We start from the raw sequence: 26,974 nt of genomic DNA on the forward strand, positions 1-26,974 counted from the left end.
CAAACACTAAGTAGAGCCACAGATCAGGTACTTCAGCCCACCCCCGGCTGAACACGGTTCAATGTGGATGCATCGAGACTTAGCTAAGATCCAAGGGAAAACTCCACAGATCTCCGCAGTTTACAGATCACCGTAAGAGGTCTCTTCTTCCATGGAACTACGCAGGTAACACAGAAGACGACTTTCAGAAGGGGCAACTTCCTGACTGCCACCACGTGAATCATTTCTGAGAGGCCAGCTGGGGGATCCAGCTTCCATGGGACAGCACCGTCAGCAACCTCTCAGGAAGGCAGGTCAACCGCACCAAGTTCACAAAGTAAAACAATAATAACGACAACAGAACCATACAGACGACAGGACCACCAGATTTAGAAAATGTCCTAAATGTGCGTTTTATTTCATATCATTATACAATGTTTACATAGTTATAACTCTTAAGAAAATGCCTTTTCTTTACCAATTACATATGTAGTGCCTAGATCTTTTACCCTGACATGGAGAACTGGGAAGTGGGGGGAAGGCAGGGGGGCGATCCGCATTGAGCACTCGCCTTGCTGAGTCGGAAGGGGCTACGGGCATGTCAGCTGAGGAAGGACTGGGAATCTCAGAAGACCAGTGTGGCTTTCAAACCCTTGGCTTTAAGGAATACGGGCATACGAAACCCATATTTTTCTCTCGCAGTACAACTCAAGACAAAATAAATTAGTGTTGGACAGAAGTCTAAGTTGTATAATATTGAACAAAAGACCCCAGGGCCCTTTTGTTTAAATTAGCACCAATCCGCACCTGCACCTGATTGTCTCCAACATCAGTCTTCCTGCTGACCCCACCATTGGCACTCTGGCTGTTAATGTTCTGTTCTCATGAGGCTTCCTACACTGGCTAAGCAAACTGCCTGCCTAAACTCTATGAAGTGTGGCAACCTGGGAAATGGCACATTTAAATAACAAGTGCCCCAACTTGGGCTTGCCTTTCTGCGCATCTTTCCCCAACCCCTGCCCTAGCTTGCTCTTGGCAGATGTTTCAGTGACAGTGGTAAAAGTATATATATATATAAAAAAACGCATTGAAGGGGTTTCACGGTAAGCATGTGTTTAAAGACAAAATTAAACATGGTGGGGGAGGGGGGGGGGATGTGGCCGCAGCTAAGGAGGGTTTCACATGTTGTTTAGCTCCAGTAAAGTCTGGTCCAGCATCTGGTGCATACTAAGGTTTTCTTCTTTGGCATGAGCCACTTTCTCTGTGATGGGATTAGAAAATTGAGTCATGAGTAGCTGAACGTCACACCCGGTAGTGGTTTGCACACTTAGTAAGCAAACACCAGTCACACACAGATGAGTGGCACTACACATGCTTCGGACATCACTCACATCTACACAAGGCCCTGGGTGCACCTACACCTGCAACCCACCCTGACGTAAAGTGCAGGGTGTGTTTGGTGAAGGCTTACCCACTGAGTGCTGCTATGGGAACCAGGGAGGGTCAAACCAAACCAAAACAAAAACCAAATACAGATACAGCATTGTTACGCAAACGGAAGACGTTAATACCAGCACAGGATTCTGAGTGACAAGCAGTTAAAGATCTGGTAGCTGTGCCAGAACACAGCCTCACAGGAAACGAAGATGGCATCAGGAAGGTTCTAACCACTTTTTAAACGGTTTATTTCTACTGCTCACAAATGGTTATATCAACACATCTCATGCACCCCTTGCTAGGACATTCTCTTAGTATGTTTATAGTATCCCACTTATTAGCATGACACGCTCATCAGATCCCAACACGGTTAAACTTAACAAAGCATACCTTTCAACCAGGGACTTCTGGTAGGAGCTCCTGTTTTCAAAAGCTATCTTGCCCAAGCATAGGTACATTGAACAACATTTCAAACAACTACACAGGTTATGAAGACGTTAGGAATACAAATTTGTAAGAGATATTTAAAGCAGGACTCACAGCTGTTTAGAGGAAATAGACAGTTTTTTTTCCTTTTTTTGGGGGGTGGGGGGTAGGGGAGGAGTCCTCATTATCAATCAGTTCAAGGAGGACCTGATGAGGCAGGAAGAGCTGAATTGATTGGTATAAATATCTTTACATATACATAATATATTGTAAAAACTCCTTGGTTATTGAGGATTTAATGAAGCTATACAAAGGGAAACGCGGGCAAGGCAAGCAGCCATCCAGCCAATGCCTTTCCTTCCCATTTCTCCAGGTAGTTATCCTTTTCTAACCCCGTGAAGTCACAGATTTTCTGGACACAGACTCCATTCCTAGAACATGGCCCAAGTTTTTAATCCTCATTCAGGGCCAGCTTTAGCTCGTTAGTTAGGCGGCGGTTTTGCTCGAGTTGATGGTAGAGTTGATCTGGACAGGTCAGCAAGGGTTAGCAGAAAAGAAGAGGCAGAAGGAAGAGGTTAGCTAGAGTCAGCGAGAGATGGTTAACAGACTGGGAACACCATTCTCAGGACAGCAACTGTATACCCTGACCCAGGCCCTCTGCCCTGGGTTGCCGAGAGTGCATGGCAAGGCCTGGCAGAATAAAGGACGGGCTGGAATCCTTCCCTGATGTAGAGGTGTGATGGAAAGAGGTGTAGGACACAGGAAGGAACCAATGCTCCCTTGGCACTTCCTTCAAGCCAGTGAACATAGTCATGTGTAGTTTAGGACAACAGATTTGGAGACTGAGGCCAGGCTAGAGGCCAGCCCCAGCCACTCATTCCTTGTTGGAGTTCAGTGGAGATTCTAGGTGAGCCCCTGACTAGCCTACTTCTGTACACTCTCCCTGAACCCCATCTTCTCTGCTCAGGGTGCTGCTGAGCTGGTGCTATGGTTTCTGTCCCATGGAATCTCCCTCCTCCCATCCCCCACACCAAGGCACATCCAAAGGCCAAACCCAACCTCGATAGTGTGTTACCCACAGCAGACAAGCATTTATCTCCACTCCACACTGATTCAGAGCTTATCTGTGTGCCTCAAGAGGATGACGCTCAGGCTGGGCGCCGACGGCACGCATAAAGTAAATAAAACTGGGCCAGAAGATGACTCAGTGGGCAAAGGTGCCCGTCACAGAGCCTGATGCAAGAGTTTGATCCCCAGGGTCTCCACAGGGGAAGGAAAACACCAACTCCTATAAGTTATCTTCTGACTTCACAGTGTTGTCTGTGGAAACCCCCACCCCCCAAAAAAACTCTAACAAACCCTCTCAAACCTCCATATTTGTCTAGTGCGGTACAAACTTTGTGTATTGTCATGGGATCCATTCGGGTGGCAAAGCAGTTCACCACAGGACTCTGCCTGTGTCTGATGGTCAGGGGACACCTGGTGACAGGTCAAGGACTAGCACACACTAGGGAAACTGGCACGTGTGCTTTGAATGACAGTGACTATGGACGTGGACATTCTACTTGATGACCTTGGAGAGCTAACAACCCTACTGCCTACTGGTCAAACCCAGCACTCACTGCTGGGAAATGGAGTGCTTTTCGTCAGCTTCCTTCCATAAGTGGTAGAAGGTGAGGCAAACTGCTGTGGTCCTTATGTTTGCTGTGTACTATGAAGAACTATGTTCAACCCATGCCTTTTCTCTTAACTTATATTCAAAACTTCATTCAGCTCTCATCTCCTCCAGACAGCACCCAGTGACACTTTCTATTCTCTATTGGCTCCAAACCCACAATATCTACCAGAATACACTCACCTCATTCCTGTTCCCACACATGGCCTGCTTATACAGGACAAAGAACACGCCCAGCTCAGCTCCTCTCATACCCTGCTACCTTCCTGGGTCTCCCACATACTTAAGAGGTTGCAAAATAGAAACCCAATTACTACACCCACAGCATCATGGTGGGAAACTGCCACCGTGACAGCCGACAAAAGGTGCCATTTGCAGAACCCAAATGTTTAGCCATTAGAACAGAAGAACACTGGAGAATCCAGAGGCCAATCAGAAATTCAGCTCACACCTCAGTGTTCTCCAACTCAACCCGCTTTGGGCCTTGTTCCTTCTAGCTGCAGGGTAGCCCGTGACTGGGGTGACCCGAGGGCAGACACATTTGTAAGTGTTCACCCTCCTGTTCTGCACAGACCCCAGCTGTCTTGAGGTCTCTGGTCTCACAGCTGGCAGCGATGTTTGTTTGGGCCAACTGAGGCTCTTGGAAGAGTCATGGATACAGGCTGGCCTGTGGCCTGTTAAACAGACTCCTGATAACCTCAACTTGCTGCGTACACACCTTAAGCTACTTGGGATCTGCTTTTATGATCTGCTCGATCCCATTTCTCCCGCAGTGAACACTCACAGAAAGTCTGAGAAGATCTCTGGGGGAGCCAAGAAATTTGTACCTCAAGATGCACGAACGACAGCTCGGCACAACTCCGAGCGTCTTGTTTCCACTGTGGCAGATCACTCAGAAAGAGCACAGCTCTTAGTTTGAATTTTAAAAAGAACCAGGTTCTTAAATCACAGTGAGAAGCAGGCCCATGGAGCACTAGGGAAAGGGGGGAAAAAAAACGAAAGAGAAAAAACAAAAAACCCCCAGAAACCTGTAGAAGCCGTTGCAGCCTTCAGTGGAGCGACTCTGCCTGGATCCTAAAATTAGAGCCTACCATGCCACTAACTAAAATATTTTAATTCAGACCCTTTGTTTCTTAAAAAAAAAAAAAAAAAAAAAATCTGCTCCGAAGACTTCAGAGTAAATGACTATTTTCAGAGTTTGCTCAAATTTACTTGAGGAGAGTGGTATGGCAGCTAACAAGTGCCATCCACAAGACAGATGAGGGCCGATCACGCTTAAAATACTGGCGAGCAGAGCCAGGCTGACGTGAGTACCAAGGAGCTAGAGGCCACATTGTTTTAAAGTCTTAGTTCTGAAGGAAGAGTTTAGGGAGCTGCTGTTTGTGACTGAAACCAAGCGTGTTCTTGGGTGGGTGGTGCTGAGTCATCTGCAGTGGAGCATTCACGGGGGGAACCTTGTCTTACAGAAGCACGGGGGTGGGGGGGGAATCTTGTCTTATAGAAGCACACTGCTGGCAGAACACAGCATGTGCATAAAAACACTGAAACAAAAGGTGACTCAAATACAGCAATACTTAAAATTCCTATAGTGTCTTTCTGTGTTCACAATGAAGGTGTCTGGGTAATGAATATCCTTACAGAAAAATCAAAGCTTCAACTCATCTCTGGGCCACAGAAGGTAGAACCCTGACCTACAATGCGACAATGCTCTAGTCCCAGCTCCTCACGGTGTGCGGATGCCCTCGCTACACGGAGTTCAGGATGGCTTCACAGGCTTCCTTCATGACTTAGCCAGGCAGAGCCATCTCTGTATGACACAGAGAGGGGCCAGGTCCCAAACTACACTACTGGCAGAGTTTGAAAACATTGCTCAAACCCACTCTGAATCCAGACTGCATGTCAGAACCATCACACTTCCTAAAGCCATAGTTACCCGGCCTCATTCCAGCACCCGGAAACCACAACTCGGAGGGGCACGGGTTTGGGCAGCATTTCAAAAAGTTTTAAGTGGAACTACTACTTTAAAAATTCCTGATGACATATAATGTCAAAAAAATAAAAAAAGTACCCTGAGATGCACGAAGCAGAAGTGTAGTTTTATTGAGCGTTGAGACGAAAATGTCAATAAATAAGGAGTAAAAGAATAGCAAACAGGAATAGCGTACAGTGTTTATTTTACACTGGGCGAATTGCTTCTGTACAATAGAAAGCACAGTCTGTGCCTGGCCCTAAGGTGGGTGGGCGCTAAAAAGAAACCTGGGTCAGCTGGAGAGCAGACAGATGCAGAGCTCAGAGAGGTGGGACATCCAGCTTGATGAAGGAGTCTTGGGAGGAGTGAAGCAAAGAAACTTATCTGCGTGAAATAAAAGGTAAGAGAGAAAAAGTGGAGCAATGGAAAAGGGGAAAAGGAAGAAAACCAAACAGACGAAAGCTGTCTTTGACATGCAAGCGGGTAATGAAGCCATGTAAGACCCACGGCCAGCTGCACCTGGGGGAGACCATCCTCAGCAGCCGCTGCCTGGACCCAAGGCTGGCACAGGCTAACCCTGAGGAAGAGTCATAAACATAACTTAAAAAACAAAGTTTAAGCCAGATCCTCCTTTTGGGGCACTTCATCACTCTCAAAAGTTCTCCCCGCGGAGTATGCCATTTTACTGAACCGGAGGACTGTACAAAATGAGCTTATAGATAAGCTGAGTTCACTCTTCCTTTTTTAATGGTGGGGAAGAGGCCTGCCCTTGTTTCTATGGTGACAGCCAGGTCTCTACAGGATGTTCTGAAACCTCCAAGGCAGCAGGCACATGTAAGCACTCCTGGAGTTACTATGTTTCTGAATGGTTAAAGAAATGCCATTGCCAGCTTTGATGAAACCCCTTGGGATTAGAATGGAGAAGGAACACTCCCGGGTTAGATTCCCAAGTGGCACAAGTATAGTTAGTAATACGTAAATTAGCTCTGTATGTTTGAAGATTCCCCAAACAACTATTACTGCCTCACAAAAGTAAAATATGCACCACTAACTTCCAAATTCATACTGTATAAATGTTTTATTTCTTGCTTCTCTGATGTAGGGTGTGGTGAGCATTTACTGTGGGGTGTTTTATATTCATTCAACATAAACATATCATATAGAAAACGTGATTCCTCAGGAGACTGCTCATTTTTGCTCTGGAATTCAATTCAATTCTTTCTTTTTAAGACAGGGTCTTACTAGATAGCCCTGGCTGGTCTGTAGCATGCCAGGGACCAGTCTGGCCTCAAACTCAGAGATATACCTGCTTCTGCTTTCCGCATGGTAGGACAAGAGGCATGTACCCTAGCCCTGCTCTGGAATTCCTAACAAGGGAAGGAGAGATTTTTACTGGGCCATTGCCCATTTCCTTTACTTCAGATCCTTAATAACCTGATACTTTAAACTTGCAGTTTTAACTGGAAACGACCCTACTGTACCTCAAAGAATCCCAGGAAACAACCTGGTATTCCTTCCTAACTTCCTGCACCACTGCATCAGGGCTTCCTAGTTTCACTTGAACCTGGTTTAAGGTTTTAAAAGGAGATACTCGGGGCCTGTTTAGAGTCCAGTTCATCTCTCTGCAGAAACAAGCTCGATCTGCATATACGAAATAAAAGGATCTTGAAATGTTTTGCATGGACTGAATCCACTTGGCCTTTGTTAGTACAATGTGAAAAGAGAAAACCTATCCTAGGTTATGCAAGAAGAGCCAACAAAAGGTGCAGAAATGAGGACCACGGACGGAGAAGGGAGCCATGGTGAGGTCATCACACAAGCATGAGGGGGAGGGAGCAAGCAGGCAGGGTGCATGAACATTTACATGGAAGTCATATCGTTGAGAGCGTGGTCCAGCTCCTCGCTGATGGCCTTGTACTTCAGTTTCTGAGCATACAGCTCGTCTATGAGCAGGAAGTGGAAGGCAGAGATGCAAGGACATGGAGAATGGTCAAGAGATGGAGGGTGAGCAAGGGTGGCGCGGGCGCCATCCCCACACGGCAGCAAGGAAAGGGCAGTGCATGAAGGGGTTGGTGCCGCAGCAGATGGCCAATGCAGGAGGCGTGCGATTTGATTTTTAAAGAAATTGAAACAAAAACAAAGAGAACAAAAACCCATTAGAAAATAAAATCAGAAGGACCCAATATGAAAAACACAACACAGAGGATGGGTAATCCCAACGGGCTGTTAAATCCTAGACACCCACAGAAGACAGTCTCTCCTGATGGGCAATGGAACAGCTTTCCTTTTACAAAGCTGTCCGTTAATTACACTGGAGTAGTCAGCCACCAGCAACTATAAGCTATGGGGAGAAACAGCCAAAGGCAGCAAGTTCAGTTTGCTATGACAGCCTGCAATGCTACCTTCAAACCACTCATTTCCTGCCCAGGCCAGACCAGGGGATATTGATTTCTTGGTGGCACTTAAACTATTCCCGTGGTCCTCCTCTTCAAGCTACCTGTCGATAGCACAAGAGGCTTGAAAAGCAAAGTCAGCCACTGTTGGGGGCTATCACTGCGGCTTGTCTTCGGCTTAGTTTTTGTGATGGCATTGGGTCTGTGTTTGCCACCCACTGCAAGCTTGTACCCACACGCCGCTCTCTCTTCTCTCACACTGCAAGTTTGCACCCACACACTGCTCTCTCTTCTCTCACACATCTTGCTTTTTTGTTGTTATTTATTTTCTCCAACCCCTTCTGCCTGTGATGCATGGTGTGTGTGATTTTTGTTGTTGTTGTTGTTTGAGAAATGCTTAAGTGTATTCTTGTTTTTTTTTTTGTTTTTGTTTTTTCGAGACAGGGTTTCTCTGTGTAGCCCTGACTGTCCTGGCACTCACTTTGTAGACCAGGCTGGCCTCGAACTCAGAAATCCGCCTGCCTCTGCCTCCCGAGTGCTGGGATTAAAGGCGTGCGCCACCACGCCCGGCTTTAAGTGTATTCTTGACACTCAACGGCCTACTGATTCCTACCCTCTACCCCTTCAAAATATGGAATATTTTGCCAATGAATGACTTAAATCAAGCCCTTCTTCTGGGGTTACACTTGGAAGATAGACTGAGTCTAAAACAAATCCACACTCTCTTCTGACAACTAGGAGATATTGCCAGAGCTACAGAAAACCAGAGTCACCTTCACCTGTAATTACTTCACTCAGGGAAAAGCAGCCCACACCCACTTCTGAAGTTCAAGAAATTAGATGGAAGCTGTCTGGCAGCTGACTAAGTCACCCCAAGACCTGAAGACTCGGGTCCAAGAGTTTCAGTGTAACAGATGAGAACCCCAGAGGACAGTCAGACAGGAGTGTGACAACAGACAGGCGTGTCCTGGTGGAAGCCCTCAGACTGGATGACTGTTGCATCAAGAGAGTTATAGTTAACCATAGGACTGAATTTAAAATATTAAAGATCTTACCTTCTAAGTCATCAATGCTTTTCTCCAATTTGGTTACTGATCTCTCTGCAAACTCAGCCCGAGTTTCAGCCTGTAATGATTTAATTCACTTGAGTCAAGGTCAGGGAGATCTCATTCAGTAGCTACAGATATAGGGAAAACCAGGATAAAACTCAAGTGTATATACGTCCTGGGAGATGTCTGGTTCAGTCCCTACTGTAAGCAATGGCAGCTACCTAACTCCACAAATGCCAAGAATAAGTCTTGGACCGTGCAGCTCCAAATGACAGTGCTTTGACCCACTCCACAGACCCTTAATCACAACCCAGCCAGTTTCCCCAGGCTTTCTCTCTCTCTCTCTCTCTCTCTCTCTCACACACACACACACACACATTACCTCCTTCAGCTTGTCAGAGAGAACCTTGATCTCCTCTTCATATTTGTCTTCCTTCTGAGAGTACTGTAATTAGAAAGAGCAGTCCAGATGTCAGGCTGCGGCTCTCACACTCGCGCCTTCTCACACATGGAACGTGCCAGCCCAACTAGCAGATGTTGGGATCTCCTAGCAGGTAACAGGACCTCGGGTATCACATGGCACACTACAATACATTCTCTGCTTTCTTGCCTATTGCTTTACACGGGATAAGAATGAGATAACTTATCCACTTGGCACTTTGTTTAAATTAAATTGGTGATTTACCCAACCTAAGATACATTCTCTGCTAACTTTTTTCTTTTTTTTTTTTAAATAAAACAAATCCTACTATCCAGTAACCATTAGAAAATTGTCTCAAAATGTTGTCCCTTGCTAAAATGCCTCCTGCGCCGTTACTGTCTCCACCGAGGGCTCTTTTGAGCAGTTCTTAAAAAAGACGTCTTCCCCATGCCATGCTCCTGGCCTACCTTCTCAGCCTGAGCCTCCAGTGACTTCAAGTTGTTCGTCACCGTTTTCAATTCTTCTTCAAGCTCGGCACATTTGCTAATGTTTTCGATCAGAAGCAGAAAGGGTAGGAGAAGCCCAAGGGACGAGAAGAGAAAAAAAAGGAGAGGGATGGGAAAAAAATGAAAACGGAGTCCTAGAGCCGGGGGGCCGCCTTAAAGTAGCCAAACCACCAGGGAGGAAGAGCTTGGCTTTGCCACAGGCTCTGCTTTCCATTAGTGGACGGGGCAGAGAGACCGAATCCAGCATCTCCTGGGTGTGATGGTTTGGCTTCTCACTGGCCACCCCTCGGAGTATCGATGAAGGGGAAAAACAAAGAACATAAAGGCCCAAGAGAAAGCACTTGAAGCAAGATATAAGTAGCAGAGGGTGTAGTGAAGGTACAGTCATTACACCAAACCGACCAGTAGGCATTGGAAGCTCAAAGCTGTCTGGGATGCAGTTAAACCTATAAACTATACGTGAGCCATCAGTACCTTATCCTCTGCAGCCATTAATGCTTTCAAGGTCTGATCCATTATTCTTAACTGTTCTTCCAGCTGTCGAACTTGGCTGTTAGTGGACACAGGAAATGCACAAGGCCATTCACAAAATCAGTGCAAGTAAGGCATGCAGTGCCACACGCATTCACAGACACCCCACGTGGTTCCTCTGTGTTCCACGCTCACGGCTCATCCACATCACATTGAGCGCACAAGGAGCCTGGAGTCGAGGTGGGTAAATGTGCAGCTGCCAGAAGGTCATGCTGTTTAGTCAGCTGCTCTGCAGCACCCCCTCACACATGGTAGCAATGGGCCCGCTTACCCTTCTGAGAGCTCAGCCCGCTCCTCTGCACGCTCCAGGTCACTCTCGATGATGACCAGCTTACGGGCTACCTGCAGCAGGGCACACACAGCAGACACGCTATGGGCTTGGCACACTTCGTGGAGGGGGTGGTTATAGAAATGATATGCACTGGCCCTAGGGATTCTTACTAACAAACGGGATGCTCCTCTTTCCCTAGAGTAAAGACAGGCAGCTCTCACTTGGCACACCAACAGAGAGACCGCGGCCCCTCTTACCGAGATCAGAATAGTTAGCTCTTCCCAGGTGGAGTCTAGGTAATTACAGAGCACCCAGGCCAGTTCTCGGAATGAGAGAAATATAAAATCCGCAATCTTAAAAATAGCAGGATGATGAGACACGAGGAGGCATTTTAGACTGAAAGGAAGGAGCTGCCGAGAGAGCGCCACAAATAAACCCAAGGCCTGCACCCTGCAGAGATCTGCACCGCAGAAGGCAGGAGCCAGTGCAATGCCTGCAAGATCACATCTATAGTCAGATGTGCAGCCCCAGAGAAAAAATTCCTCTGGGGCAGCTCAATTCCACTGGGCAGTGTCAGACAGCCATGAGGAAATATAGAAAAAAACAAAAAGCCGAAAGAACCAACCGGAGCCTACAGTCATTTTGGCTTTTATCGGGTTGTTTTCATGTGGACAAAGCCAGGGGTCCCTTTACTGCAGAGCCTATGCTAACAGGAGGACTTCTACCACCCTGGAGAAGCCTCTCTGAATCTCCCCAGGAGCTGTGTGGTCCGTGTTCTCCACAATGTCTGGATTGAAACATATACCACAACAGCGGGACAGCTTTCCTAAGGGCCCCCACCTCTCCTGACTAGAGATGTTTTTGTCCCACCCTTTAGGGTGTGGGAGAGTATTGATCTTTCTTCCCAGTGCAGATGACTGGCTGGCTTATCACAGTAAGAACCAGTTTCTGCAGGTAAAGGGATCCTGCCTCTCAGAACCACCCACTTGCATCAGAGAAGCTGATTGTTACACCCAGGGACCCAGAGACTGACCTCTTCATACTTCCGGTCAGCATCTTCAGCAATGTGCTTGGCCTCTTTCAGCTGGATCTCCTGAATCTCCATCTTTTCTTCATCTTTTTGGGCTCGGCTTTCAATGACTTTCATGCCTCTGGAAAGATAAGACAAGCAGGAAGACCCAAGATGGCGCGAAGACTGTCACAGCTGTGGAATAGGAAGGAGCCTCCACGCACACAGCCGGCCAAGAGAGAGCAGAGAGCCATTTACTTTCCTAAGACAGAGCAAGCTTTTCCAGGAAAGACACATATTTCTCTCTGTTCTTGGGGGTACTGGCGAAACTTCCGGGCCACCTAACCTTAAGTGGAAGGTGCTATGTCGGGATGTCATTTGAATCTGGGCGGCATGGAAATAAAGGAAGCTGGCATGCTTGATTTGTTACGTGGAGAGATTCTCTACCTTCTTCCTGAGGGAAACTGTAGATTGAAATGGATGGAGAGCTGGGTGTGGTGGCACTGCCTTTAATCCCAGCACTCAGGAGGCAGAGGCAGGTGGATCTCTGAGTTAGAGGCCAGCCTGGTCTATATAGAGGTCCAGGACACCAGGGCTACACACAGAGAAACCCTGACTAGTAGGTGAGAGAGAGAAAGAAAGAAAGAGAGAGAGAGAGAGAGAGAGAGAGAGAGAAGGATGAATAGGTGTTAGAGAAATGGATGCTATGGCATGGTGTTACAGTAATCTAGAGTTTACTGATTTTCAGCATAGGCAAACCATAAATGGGTTTGTTTCACTTAGCAAAATTTAAGTAAGCAGTTTTAGTAAAGGTTTTTTTTTTTTTTTTACCTGAGACAGGGTTTCTCTGTATAGCTCTGGCTGTCCTGGAACTCACTCTGTAGACCAGGCTGGCCTCAGGGTTATTATTTTTTTTTAAAGACATTGATTTTTTTTTTTTTACTTAGTGTCTGTGTTTGCCTGCATGTATGTATATGCATCATGTGCATGCAGTACCCTCAGATGCCAGAAGAGGGCACCATAACAAATAAGTTCCATGTTCCTTTTCCTCCAGTCTTGTGTTGCCAGATTGCCTTTAAAAGTTCAGTAGCAGGAAGAAGTCGTTCACAAGACTACTGCTATGTGACATACTAAGGCACGATTGGTCACCTTAAAGAACTCTTGAGCTCTTGGCAAGTAAAGAAAAACTAAGTGGTAGTGAATATCAAGCTGAAAACTTTAGCTAGGAAGCCTCCTTAGCTCCAAAGTCTGCAGCGACTCTTCATACCAAGGAGCAGAGTGGTGGTGGAGAGACAGACCTTCACCTGCCCAGCTTCCAGCAGGAATAAGGCACGCCTGCATGTTCTGGGCTTATTCTGCTGTGCCACCCCTCACCCAACAGAATGCTCTAGTCTCATGATGTCACACTTTGTAGCTTGCATGGCAGAGTACAGAGAAAAAAGCCTTGCAGAATGAGTGAGGTCAGTTGTACAGTGTGATGGTTAAAACGGATCGTTGACAGGATCCAGAACCAGCAGTAAACAAGAATTCCGGGCACGGCAGCCAGGGATCTTCTAGACTGGGTGAGTGAGGGTGGGGAGACCTGCTCTAACTGTGAGCAGTACCATTCCACAGGCTGGAGTCCCTGCCTAAACAAAAGGGAGAAAGCTAGCTGAGCACTGGCTATTCCTTGGCAGACTGTGGACTCAGTGTGAGCAGCTGCCTCATGTTTCTGTCACCCTAATTTGCCCTCCAGGATGAGCTGTATCCCAAAATCTAAAGCATATCACTTATCTGTTTTACCTATGTCTTTCTTCTACCTGTCTGATTACCATGTTTTTTCCCCCTAGGTTTGAGACATCTTGGTAAATCTATTATTTTATCTTTTTATGTGTATGTATGTCTGTGTATCATCATATGTATGCCTGGTGACCACAGAGGCCAGGAGAAGTCATCAGACACCCCAGAACTGGAGTTATGGACAGCTGTGAGCTACCATGTGGGGGCTGGGACTCAGACCAGTGCCCTTAGAAGAGCAGTCAGTACTAAGTGCTAAGCCGTCTCCCCAACCTCCTTGGTGTGCATATGTATGTGTGTCGTGCGTGTGTACACACACACAGGAGCGGCATGGTGTAGTCTTACCTCTCACTCTCATCTGCAGCCTTCTCGGCCTCCTCCAGCTTCTGCAGAGCTGTGGCCAGACGCTCCTGAGCGCGATCCAACTCCTCCTCAACCAGCTGGATGCGTCTGTTCAGAGAGGCTACGTCAGCTTCAGCCTAGGCAGAGAGCGAAAGACACTTCAGAACCGGGGAGAAAGGGAGGGTGGTAGCTTCAGACACTGGCCAGGACTCAAGTGCTGCTTGCAGACAGGAAGTCTGGGCCCTGGTGTGAGCTACCTTCCAGTTCTGACAAGCCCTGCCTAACCCAAGTGCTCACACAGGAGCATCACGCTTGGAAATACACCGTAGAGACAACACTCAGCAGATGGCCGGGCCATCCGCAATCCGCGCACACGGCTCCCTCAGCTGCTGGGCGAAGGGGAACTTCCTCATATCTCACTGACACTGGAGGTATGGAGAGAGACAGCAGGTCTTATCCAGGCTCAGCCACGGAGTCACCAGCAGGGTGATCAGAAGTTGGAATGCAGAGTTTCAGCATGCTGTCCTTTCTCTGAGTTATGTTCTCAAAGGAGCTTTATAATGAAACTGGATGTTTTAAAAATAAAGTGGTTTAAAAAAAATATACCAGAAAAACAAAACAAAACAAAAAACAAAAAACCACCACCAACAAAAGCCTCAAAAACAAAACAAAACAAAAAACCAAAACCAAACCAAACCAATGAACCAAAAAGATATACCATATGGAGATCTAATACAGCCTAGAAACTTCCCCTTTGCCCCACCTTTTAAGTAACCTCTCTAAAATAACTGGCTTTACTGGAACAAGGCCAAGATAAATTTCCCAAGGGTTTCTGACCTAAGCTTATTGGAATGTCTTAAAAGTCAAGGTTGCTACAAGAAAAGTTTCACAGGCCTAAGGAGAAAAGCGATGCAGATACAGTTTTTATTTGGAGTTTAGGATTAAATGAAAGTGTTTCTTTCTTGGGCAGGCCGTGACTGCTTCCTGTTATAAGTACTTTTGCTCTGAGGCTGGGGATACTGGCCTCACTGTTACAGGGGCTGATCCCAGACGGCCTGGAAGAGAGGGTGGCCCTTGGTAATTAGGTAGCAATTATTTATCCTCATCCACTCTGAATCTATGTTCATCAAAGGCTGAAGAGCCCTTGGGATATTTAGGAGTCAATTTTCTAACAATAGCAAGACACACTTTAGAGCACACGCCACTGGCTTTCTGTGTATCTGTTTTTACTGAATTGTATGTTGCTTAAACTCCAAGACATCATCAGCTCTCTACAGAAGCCTGGGCTCCTTAAATGTCTACAGAGCTGAGCAACTGAAAACACCCTAACTAAAACAACAGAACCTTTCAAAGCTCATGAGAGAATGGGAAACACACGCGCAGTTAGAGAAAGCTGGTCAAGTCCTTGAGTCACAGGAAATGAGACCCAAGCTCATCTAGATCTTCGGCGGTTTTATCTGGAGAAGGGCAATGAACAAGACATCTCCTGCCACTGTGAATGACTGCAGTACTTTTAAAAACTACATGCCGGGCATGGTGGCGCACGCCTTTAGTCCCAGCACTCGGGAAGCAGAGGCAGGAGGATATCTGAGTTCGAGGCCAGCCTGGTCTACAGAGTGAGTTCCAGGACAGCCAGGGCTATACGGAGAAACCCTGTCTCAAAAAACAAAAAACAAACAAACAAACAAACAAACAAAACCCCCAAAAAACAAAAAACATAAATATTTTAGACACATTTATCTCAAAGAAAAAACTACAGTGTAGTGACTGGATGCCTGCGGTAGGAAGCAGGGTGAGTATGAAATGATTCGGAGGAGGAGTGCTAGTTACAACTGAACCAGTCCTCAGGGTCAGTCATTATCAGAAACCAACTTGTAACTGGGCCAAGCTGGGAAGGGCCTGAATGACTCGGCTTTTCCTTGAAGGCTGGGGGAGAGAGAAATAACCAACTTCTTAACGGCAGAGAACTCCCTTTGAGAAACCATTCCTTATAAAAAGGTATTTCTAATTTTTAAATTGTATGTGTATTAGTGTTTTGTCTACATGTATGTAGTATGTACCACATGTGTTCTTGCAGTGCCCATGGAGGTTAGTACCAGGTCTAGAATTGGAGTCAGGCATTGTGAATGGTTGTGAGTGCTGGGAACAGAACTCGGGTTCTCTACAAGAGCGGCAAGCGCCTTTACTCTTGAGCCATCTCTCCAGCCTCTTTAATAGGAAATATATACACATTAACACACATTAGTACACATTCAGGATACAGTTTAGGGTTGGGTTAAATTTCTTCATCTTGTTTGTGTTTCATTTCTAGGAAAAAAATTCTATTCCTCTTTTAAAAAAAGGGGGTGGGTGGGAGTGGGAACAGAAAACCACCAAGCAAAACAAAAACAGAAAATCCATTGGGATTGGTGGTTGCAAACTCCTCCACTCCCAACCCAGTTCTTTCTTTTCTGACACCAGAGTGCAAAGTTCTGGGCCACCTCCCAATACCCAGTGCTCCAAGTAGTCTAACCTATATGGCTAGACTCTGACCAGCACCAGGGCAGTTACTGCAAGAAGAGCACTATTAGACAAGTACCTATATGGATTCCTCTAGAATATCTAGGTCATGTTCAAAAGTACCCTTCTTATCATAGTCTTATATAATAAAATGATTATCATTTACTATAAGAGTAAATATACTCGCTACAGCAGCTGTTGGAAAAATCAGAGAAATCTGAGTAGGTTTTTTAAAAAAAAGACTTCTGTAGCATCAAATTCTAAGTTCCCTACACAGGAGCCGAACCTTGAGGACTCTACTCATTCACAGGATGACTGCTGACAGGCATAGGCAGGATTGAGTCACTGGGGCAGTTCTCTGCACACAAGGTTGTCCTAACTAATGGAGGCCCACCCCATTCGATCTCCGCTTCCTTCTCTTTGCCCCCAGCCCTTCCTCACACTCTCCTTTGGCTCTTGACATGGTCCAGCTGAACCCTGCTTTGTAGCTATCCCTCACACTCTTCCCCCAGCATTTTTCTTAGAACCCTGAACTCTCTGACACTCAGGGTATTTAATGTCCTCCAACAAGACCAGCCAAGGGGGTCTTCACACAGGGTGCCTAGGCAGTGGCTGGGCTTCAGGGCTGGTTCCTTTGGGCCAGTTTTGGCAGAAGGAGGACTGGAACATGCAGCATTCCATCCAGGGAACACTTCCGGAGGAGACGCTTATAACCTACAGAATGAAGCCCCATTGTCTGAACGGGCATAGAGCCTGGGCATTACATAGGAGTCATATGAACCCACTCGAGATGTGTAATAGAAACAGAGACTACCAGGTCCTGTGCCTAGAGATTACTACAATTTGGGTGGTCTGTGCAAAGGGGCAGGAACCACAATATAAATGGCAAGCTCCTCTCTTCTTCCATCACCACCCAAAGAAGCTGACAGTAACTGCAGGAGCTGCCTAGCAAACTCTCTACGAAGACAGAGGGAAGGACCTCTGACTTAGTGCTAAGGCATGCTGGGAAGCACGCCATCAATGCAAGGCAAGGCAGGACTGAACCCCAAGCCTTTTGGCTTCTTAAATATGAGACTGTGGAAGCTCCAGGTCTGGTGATTCTCACCCCTGCAGTCTTGCTCTCTTAGACACTGGAGTGGAAGGTTCTCTGCCATCCCCCACTCCCCAGGCCCCCAAGTAATCTGGCTACCATCAGCAGAACAGTCAGTGCAAGAAAATCAGCAAATCGTCTCAATCTTGATTTAAAAGGCAGAGTGTCCTAGTGTTTACCCATCAGCTGACAAAAGAACACTGCTCTCTAACCCTCAAGGATGAGGATTTGAGGTTAGTGCCTGGGAAACCCTGTATTCTGGCTCCATGGCCTCTCTTACACTGGTCTTATAGAAATTTTGAAGATTTTTCAGGATAAAAGACAAATTTGATTTCATAATTAAAGTCCCATCTCTTTCTTATTCTCCAACCCTCCTTTTGAGACTGTTGTCTAGACGGGTTGTTTCTGCCTTAGGCATTCAGCTGCAGAGATTACATGCACGGGCTACCCTCATTATTCTGTTCTGTATCCACAGACCTACGGCGGTCACCTTTACCAGCTTTTATTTACGGGTTGGGTCCCTCCACCCAGGGCGGAGGCTTTTCTAGATATTTCCTGAAGGTCTGTCTCTCTATCACAGCACCCAAGACGTCTTAAGTACCTGCTACTGTCTGTCAGTACACGTCCCCTGTCCTATGCCCATCCGTTATTTAGATGTAGACAGAAATAACAAGGCATTTGGGGGAGGCTCAAGACCCCAGATGCAAACTATTTCTAGGTACTTAAATCACCCTTAGTACACTGAGTTAGCTTTCTTCTTAAAGTGGCCCCTTACATCAACACTGCCAGCAAATCCTTTCCAGTGGAGTTGCTAGTTTCTTTTATTTCAAAAGTGCTATTGGACCCCAGCATGGTACTCAGAAAGAGACTGTTGTGTTGTCGAGACTATGAGCCCTGTTAAAACAGCCACCCAGTGCTCATACATGCGAGATCCTTAGTATTGTACATACTCCCTGACCCTCTTAGTCCCAGCTCCCACCTAGGAAGTCCTATAAGCTCACCATTCCTACCCTTTGCCCTGCCTCCCAAACAAGGAAGTGGCTACCTTCAGAAAAAACAGGCACGGACTGTTTTCCTACCCAACAAGGTACAGTGTAGAAGTCCAGCTGTCCCCACTCAAACACAGCAAAATGTTATTCCAAACCAGAACTGAACAGAGCCTAAGATTTACATGAAATTCACATGTTATAACCAATGCAGAAAGAAGGAAATCTTTTACTCTGAAAACCAGTGCTCTGGAATATATTTCCAAAGTCCTGACTGAATCAGAGGAGGGCACGGAACGATCAAAGGTCAGATCCTTTTATTTCAATGTAAACTGTAGCCACACAGAGAGGGTTTCACCCTGCTTGCTGTGTAAGACCAAAATGACTTAGGGCCAAGCTAAACTCCTGCCCTTATATGGTCAAGAAAGGGGAAAAAAAAAGCACCCAAGGCATTAGGGCACTCCCATGGATAGCAGATAAACACAGCCTCCTCTATCTGGGCCAAAGCCTGTAATTTGTGAGACATGTTTGTGTAGCAAGAGGAGTCAGAGCAAGGTACTGAGGTGCCTTTGCTGTGACTGCATGAGAAAGGGGGAACCCAGAGGATCCTGACAGTCACAGGCACTCAGCAAGTACCAAGGCAAACACCGAGCATGCTCAGTTTCCTGCTTCCAGAAGAAACTGCCAACGCTGAGGACTTAGGAAAGGACTGGGGAGGGGAGGGGGTGAAAACTGGTTATTTCCCATGATTAATAAAGGCATCCATTAAGCACTTCCAGATCTCCTCATCGGCTAGGTTCTGCCCAGAAAGTTGGAAAGAGAATTGGCTTTTTCTCTACATTAAACACACACCCCACCACCTCAGCAAACCCTTAAGTCACAAGGCTCAGGGTCAAGCATTACATCAAGGAGAGCAATTTCATTCCAAGATTTTGAAGGGCCTCCACACCTTGGAAAACCAGGAGGAGGAAGGAAACAATACTTGCTCTTCCCAAGGTACGGACCAGTTTAGTAGAGCCCATTAAGTCTGCCTCAGTCTCAGTACTTGAACCTGGGCCAACTCTCCAGAGAAATTTTTTTTTTTTTTTTTTGCAGTGGCTCATGGCTTTGTCACTAAACCTTAATCTTTGCTTCCTAGAGAAACTGTTACTGCTAGCTTAACTCACAGCCTCAGATCCGTCTACTAACAACCCAAATTGCCTCTGTCCATCTGTAGCTTTCAGTTTGAAAAGTCAGGAGCAACCAGCAGTTTGCAAGTGGCTCACCAGTGCTAAACCTCAGCTCTAAGATGCTATGGGGGTCCTGACCAATCGATCACCCTGATAGATGGTTCCCGGAAAACGGGAATTTAAAAAGGATTTAAATGGCTCTAAATGAAGACACAAGGTTTTGAAAGGAATGAAAGCTCCAACCTTAGCAAGTAGCCTGGAAACACTGTTATAAAAACGAAGTACAAAATAGCACATGTACCTGTTACCACCAGTCACTAGGCTCCGAGTCCAATGCCTCCTCAACCCAGTCCTTCCAGCCTGCCCACTTCCCCTCCTCAAATTGAAAAAATAATTGTTGATTTAAAGCACTAAATGGGGGGAATTTTACAGGTAATGAAGTGAGTAGGGTTATTTTCAGGAGCTCTTGCCAGGCGGTACTGGACATTGATAATAACAGGGTGGTTTAAGTAGCACTATCTCCATGTGCTAAGCCCCACTGTGATCTCTTTACATACTAATCACATTTTATTCATAGGGACCCAAAGCTCCAACAGTTGTCCCCAGACAGTGAGGAGGTGGGCCAGGATTCAAATCCTGGGAAACTGGGCCCCAGTCTCTGCATCCTGTTCTTAGTTCACTGGTTCATAGCAGTTAGCCAGGCACGGATCAGGATTAATCTATCACCAGCCACCTTGAGGCCTTTATAGTGGGTCTTTTGCTGACCAGTCCTCTCAAGCGAATACTGAAAGTTATTTTTTGCCTATTGGTTTTAAAAATATCTCTATCTGCATTTTTTATCTTAAACTTCCTCTAGTTGGGTCTTCCTCTTAGGAAGGCTCTCTTGGTTCTCTATATTTTATACAAAACATGTTACGGAGTTTCTGTAAGACACCATACAACCATTCCAAACACTTAGCCAGAAGGAATGACTCAATTCAGTGTAGTCCTGTGCATATTAAGCACAGCTGGACACCATATTATTATTTTTTGTCATAAAGTTTCCAAGGTGTTTGAATACCTTGATTTTAACACACACACTCAAGACTAACAAATATCTAATATCCCTTTGAAACCCTGTTTCTGTTTGCTCGATACATTTGCCTTTTGAAGAAAGGAGCTAGGTGCTATGTTCAACAAGGGGGGGCGGGGGGGGGGGGGAAGGGTAGCCGGCAAAAGGTATACTCAGTAGCAGTCGACATCTGGCCAACTTTTGTCAAAACTCGTTACAAAGGGATATCTATTGTAGAGGGAGGGATATCTACTTGGGAGATGGGAGGGCTAAAAAACCTTAAGACTATAAGGGCTATGAGAGTTAGCTCTTCCCTCAGAACCTGGTCCTGTCAAGGTCTTTAACCTCCATTGAGAAACAGCTTCTAGGAAACACAGGATCAACAGAGACAAAAGTCCAGTATCCCAAGGCCCCGAAGTCCCAGTGCTTCTCCCCAGGGACTGGTCTTTAAAAGGAGGACTCCTCCTTCCAACCCCAGTGTGAGTTAATAAATGGCAGCAGCGCAAAGTGCGCATCCCGAGGACCCATTTCATGGTCGCCCCAGAACCTCCTCATCGGCACTCTTGCTCCCCCTCGGAGGTTTTACTCTATATCAAGGAGCTATCCCGGCAGGGCTGAGTAGTCGGGTGCCAGCTGGCCTAGGTGCGCCAGGTGCGGCGTGGGGGCCTCGGGGTGATGGGTGGGTCCCTTACGGTTTCCCGCAGCTTCCGCTCCTGGTCCAGCTCGCGCTGCAGGCTGCCCGCACGCTCCTCCGCGGCATCCGCCTGCTCCTGCAGGCTCCGGATCTTTCTCCGCACCGCCTCCAGCGAGCTGCTACCCGCCATGGCGAGGCGGTGGCTGAGGCTGTGCTCTGCCTCCGCGCTCTGCAGCTGCTACTGCTGCTGCTGCCGCTACCGAGCCCAGGTCCGGTTCGTCCCGCCCAGGCTGGCTTTGTAACGCCGGCGCCCCCTGCGGCTAAGAAGCAGGCCGGAAGTCACGGCTCCTGGGCCGCACAGAGAGCCGCGGGCGGGTGCGCGAGCGCAGGGGACAGGCGCGGCGGGCAGGCGGGCGGGGCCCGGTGGACCCCGGGAACTAGCTGCCCATGGAACAACTGCGCGTGCGCGCGGGGATGGCTGGCTCTAGGCTGCTTTGCCTAGAGCGAGGCCACCGCAGGAGGGCGTTTGTATCCATTCCGCTGAGCCTGGGCCACTCTAAGTAGAAGACCTGGATGCTAAAGCCTATCGCGACTCCTGCTGGCCATTTGGAGCGCTCCGATTCTCCTGAAGCTGAGTAAGGGTAGAAACCTAGACCTTGAACGTTCCCTAAATGTTGTAAAGAACATCATCATTCCCAATGCTAAAGGCATTGACAACTCCTGGCCGCTCGGAGCACTCTGTAATCCCGATTTACCAGAGTATGAATAAGGAACTTGGAGCCTGAAATATGAATATCCTAAAGATCCGTGTAAAGAACAACAGAACACAAGATCCTGACTAAAAGAACTCCAGAACCCAAACTATTTCACCAAGTGTAAATTACTAGCTGGCAAAGCGTAGTGGTTAGATCTCCTGTTCTAAATAGAGCTTTTTAAAGGTTTGAATCTGGCTTTTAAGTCTCTGCTGGCTGTGTACCTTTGGACTTCTCAGGGCTTCATCTCTTAAAAACGAGTATAATAGTACAGGGCTCTTCACAGGGCTGTTGACAATTATCAGATGATATAAAATATTTAACAATGCCTTACATATTTAAGGACTCAAACTATATAATTAAGCACACATGCACTACCATAAGAGTTTGTCTGGACCCCGTAACGAACTGTGCAACCTCAGGCAATTCAGCCTGATATCTAGAATCTGAGGAACCGGTCTGCACGACCACAGAAACCTGTGACAGAACCTCTGGTTACCAGCTGGAAAGCCACATGGACACAATCTGTTAAGAACCCATCTCTGCCATCCCTTCTTGCAACTGTTTTTAAACGCTTGTCAACTCTCCGGGATTTTTATCCTGCACCTTTGTCAAAGAATCAATCCTAGACTTGTTTAAATGTGTGGGGGTGGAGAATGAAAACGAAGGTAGAAAAAGAAAAGAAAAGAAAAGAAAAGAAAAGAAAAGAAAAGAAAAGAAAACAAAACAAAACAACCCTGCCTAGCCTGTTTCCAAAGCTGGAACACCTCTGGAATTCCTAGTCGACTCTGGTCTGTGCTGCGGAAGCAAAGCCTGCGAACTCCAGCTAGGTCCCTCACATCCGGTAGGTGGAGCCTCTTGCTTGGTTTCTAAGCAGTCGGTCTGCAAGCATTGGTGGGTACAGATCCTTCCCAGAGCTCACAGATCATCTGCCTCCAACCTTGAGGATGCCCAGACAGGGCATCTGCAATCCTCTAAGAGCAGTCTAGGGAACAGACTAGCCACTTGCCGGTGCAGTAAGCAGCCACTCTAATACTTTAATGTCTTCCTTTTCAACTCCCCCTAGGATGTCAGTTTCTGGAGAGATTATTTTCATGCCGATGTCCTTAAAGAAAAGCTATGGGTTTAGCTACAGGTTAGAATCCCTTGGTTGTTTAAGAAACACTGTAGCTAGGTCGCACCTGAAGAGATCCTGGTGTGACTCACTCAAGGGAAAACTTGAGTTTAGATAAGCCTGAGTCACTACATAAGGAAGAAAACCTAGAGGGAGGAAGACTCACATCCTGTAAATAATCAGCTACATCACAGTTATTTGGGGGAAAGAGCCAAGATAATCGAGTCTTAACGGAACTCAGACTCATTTAGGTGGGGGAAAAAAAAAACAACAGTAAAAATACAAAACAGATTTCTGGGAGTATTAGCTCCCAAGTGACAGCAGCCTTTTAAACTGAGGGTGGGGGTGGGGGAGACACTTCTGGACTATAGTTTCTAAAAGTAGGTTGGCAAATTGAGACAATGTTTTTTAGTAATAATCAAAAATTATATTTCTAACACTAGATAGTAGACTGTCCCCACAGCAAGGAGGCTGGCTTCCTTCTCTCCCGCCCGCCTCTTTCCTCTGGTGACACCTGTCTCTCCCTCAAGTCTTAGCTATTTCAAGTGAGTCAGGATCTCTCTAAATATAATGAGTCTTCATAAACTTCCTTCAACATCCTGAGTCTCCAGCAGAACTTGCAGTATTTTAAAGAGGAAGATGATCAATACACTAACCAAAAGAGACAGAGAGATACATGCTCACACCATATTTAGAGACTGCTTTCCAGATCATAGAAAGAACCAAAACTGGCTCTAAGAACCTCCCTCCCCTCCTGGCTCCACCCCCACAGACAACTTTAAATAGCCTATTTTCTACTTCTGCCCCACCCCATTCCAGTGCTCCCCCCCCCCATTTCTTATTAAAGACATGATTACCACTACATAGTTACAACAATTATTATCTCTACCCCTTAAGAATTATAGTAGTGTTTTTTCCCCCTCCTGCTTCCATTGGTACTGGGGCTATTTGCAAATTCTCTGAATTCCTTTCCTTATATGGAATATCTCTCCTTGATCTATCAGCGGCTCTTTTGAAAAACCTAAATAAACGTCCTGCAGGAGATTTTGGGGGTGACTGGGCATCCTCCATGGAGCACATACAAAGGAGACATCTGACCCACATTATACAAAACAGGCTCAGAGTTGTGAAGGCTTTTTGTTGTTCCTTTTTACCAGGTAGGTTTTAGCATGAGTTTTAGCTAAACCAGTGTTTCCCCCAAGCCCCCCCTTTCCAGAAAGCTAAAATTTTTCTTTTTGTCTGATCCCAGTTTTGGTTGTCTGGTGGACCACCACCAAGAACACTAGATAAATCTCTAGACTTTCATGATACAAACGCTTGTTCAGACTTCAAAATCTGCCTTACACATTATCCAAAATAAATAAATAAATAAATAAACAAACAGAAAATAAACAAACCGACCAAAAATTACAAACTGCTGTTGAACTTGGGGGTCTAGCCTCCGGGTGTAGCTTTCTGTGCTGCTCACACATTCTTGGAATTGTTATCAGTTTCCCAAGGAATTCTTTTCTAATTGAGCCTCTAGGCTTAATTGGCTTCTCCAGTGGAATGTAGTGGTGTGAAAAGTCAGTGCATTGGGAAACTGGACCGTCAGCTTGACTTTCTAGACAGAAGTGGCTAAGCTCTAGGGTGGAGAGGGTGCTTAGCAGAGCTGGAACTGTGCCTCTCACCCCCCTGGAAGCACGTCTGTGGTGGTTGTCAGAGGGCTGACAGGTGGGGGCGGGGCGGGCAGGGGGCAGCCAGCTCGCTATGCCATATAAAGCACTGAGCTATATATAACTCCCTGCGTACTTTCTGGATCTAGTGCTTCAGACTGCAGACCCAAGCAAGTATCACCTTCCCTGGGCAGGTCTTAAGGTTTGTCTAGTGAGAAAAAGAGCCTCAAAGTGTCACAGTAGCCCTCAAATTTAGCGTCTGAAGTAAAAGGATGAGTCCATTTAAAGGCCAGGCTCTGTGAACTTACTCAGACTAGGTCCATCAGCGAAAACCACCGGGGGCTGGGGGCGCGGCAAACACTAGGTATTCTGTTTTGCACAGACCTTGGTGATGACATACACTTCAGAGGTTTTATACCAGCAGGAGGCGAAGTTCACCTCCAGCTTCACCCTTTTCAGCTCCCAGCTTCGCACCCACCCACCTCCAACCAAAGGGGAGGAGGTAAAGAAGAGGAAAAAGAGAAAAAGGGAAAGGACGGAATAAAAATGAAACGTGAGCAGCAGTAGAGGCGGCATCCAGTGCTCTGGGCCACGGCCAGACTGTGTGCAGGTGTCCCTGCAGGAGGAGGTTCGCCCTCTTCCTTTGCTCTGCAGCCCCTGTGGTGACCCCCCCCCCCACCAGAGTGGCCACGCGGACAGGAGGTGAGGGAGGCAGTGTGAGCGTGCACTTACATCTGTGGCCTTTTTCTCCGCAAGCTCCAGTTTCTCCTGGGCATCTTTGAGAGCCTCGGAGTATTTGTCCAGTTCATCTTCAGTGCCCTTGAGTTTCTTTTGCAGTGACACCAGCTCATCTTCCAGCTGGGAGTTGGCAGTGGAGTACGGGGAGGGGGAAGGGGGAGGGGGTGGGGTGCGGCAGGCAGCGTGATCCCGCAAGGTGCGGGTTGAGGGTGCATAGACCATAAAGGACAGGGACAGCGGGAGAGAGAGAGAGAGAGAGGGAAAGACAGGGAGGGAGAGAGAAAGAGAAAGAGTTAGCCATTCGTGTGCAGTGCCTCGCCGCGCGCCCGGGGTACCTTGGCGGCGGTCTCGTCGGCAGCCAGGAGGCTGTCCTCCGCCTTGTGCAGCTCCTCTAGCACCCGGTCCCGCTCGTCCTCCGACGCCCGCAGCAGCTTCTCTTTCGCTGCGATGTCCTCCTCGAGCTGGGGCAGCGGCGAGCGGGCGCGGGCGGCCGGCATGGACCGGGTGGGAGACACATAACAAATGGGTGCCAGGTTGGCTGGAACCCTGGGGCTAAGGGATCGCTGCTTTGGGGCTCAAGGGACCCTAAGATATCTCTCCCAGAGCTGGAGCCACTCAGTGACTCATCTCGCACACCACCCCCCAACCCGGGACCACACGCTCCGGCCGAAGACAGCAAGCTCAGGTCCTCAATTTGAAGGACTGCCGAAACATGTCCTTGTTTGGCTAGCTTTTTGTGTGTCTCCCATTCTGTCCCATCTTTGTTCTTAGGAAATAATTCAGTGACTCCCTCCTCTTCCCTTCAAAGTCTTCATCCCGTGTTGAGGGATCTTTCTCCCCAACCAAAAAGTCCAAAGAACTTCGGACACCTTAGGACTTGAGCCTTGCTCCGCTCCCCCACCCTTCCCTCCAGGCAACCCGGGAACTTGTATCCTTTCTCTCTTCCTCTTTCAAAACTGATTCCCAACCCTAAGAGTCAAGAGCCTCTCTAGGGAGGGAGCTCAGTGGACCTCGCAGACCGTGGGAGCCAGAGAAGGGCCACGAGAGTCCTCAGACGAGACAGAAAAGTTAGAATCAGTCTAACTCTCGCGCTTCTTCTCCTTTTCTTTTTTAAACGCGCGCCCCTGGACACCCTGGCTGGGGATGGGATGGGGAAAGGGAGCCAGTTTGGGTCCCGGGGCTGAGCGACCGACGCTAAGCTGGGGCATTGGAGGTTGGGGATAGGTGCAGACCTGCTTGCTCCGGTCTTCCGCCGCCTTCTTGTCAGCCTCCGCCTGCTCAGCTCGATCCAAGGCGTTCTCTTTGTCGAGCTTCAGCATCTGCATCTTCTTCTTGATGGCGTCCATGGTGGCGGTGGCGAGGGGCCCTTAGGCAGCGGAGCGAGAGGAGACGCGAGCGCGGTAGGGTAGCAGAGCCGGAGTGCGAGCGCGGAGCTGCCTGCTGCTCCCTGATATGTACTTTCCCAGGGGGGCGACCGCATTCCTTAGGACAGCCAATACTTT

At 47.4% G+C, this 26,974-nt stretch overlaps 1 protein-coding gene across 24 annotated transcripts; it reads right to left on the minus strand.

The window, feature by feature from the left end:
* Positions 1-367: 367 nt before the first annotated feature.
* Positions 368-26,974, minus strand: Tpm1 (tropomyosin 1). Of its 24 annotated transcripts, none has more exons than XM_085844745.1 (10): positions 26,705-26,929; positions 25,808-25,933; positions 25,467-25,592; positions 13,788-13,921; positions 11,691-11,808; positions 10,658-10,728; positions 9,817-9,892; positions 9,311-9,373; positions 8,935-9,004; positions 368-1,240 (listed from the first exon to the last, which is right to left on the minus strand). In XM_085844745.1, the coding sequence occupies exons 1-10, from the start codon at positions 26,816-26,818 to the stop codon at positions 1,158-1,160; spliced, it is 981 nt and encodes a 326-aa protein (XP_085700871.1). In that variant the 5' UTR covers positions 26,819-26,929; the 3' UTR covers positions 368-1,157. The 24 variants fall into 24 exon arrangements, with proteins under 24 accessions (XP_085700871.1, XP_021026833.1, XP_085700865.1 ...); XM_029481403.2 differs by lacking the exons at positions 368-1,240; positions 25,808-25,933 and adding exons at positions 5,675-5,870; positions 7,351-7,429 and having other exon boundaries at positions 26,705-26,974; XM_085844735.1 differs by lacking the exons at positions 368-1,240; positions 9,817-9,892; positions 25,808-25,933 and adding exons at positions 5,675-5,870; positions 7,351-7,429; positions 10,330-10,405 and having other exon boundaries at positions 26,705-26,974.

This window comes from Mus caroli, unplaced genomic scaffold (assembly GCF_978045245.1).
Source record: "Mus caroli unplaced genomic scaffold, Mus_caroli_1 scaffold_11, whole genome shotgun sequence".
Lineage (NCBI taxonomy): Eukaryota > Metazoa > Chordata > Mammalia > Rodentia > Muridae > Mus > Mus caroli.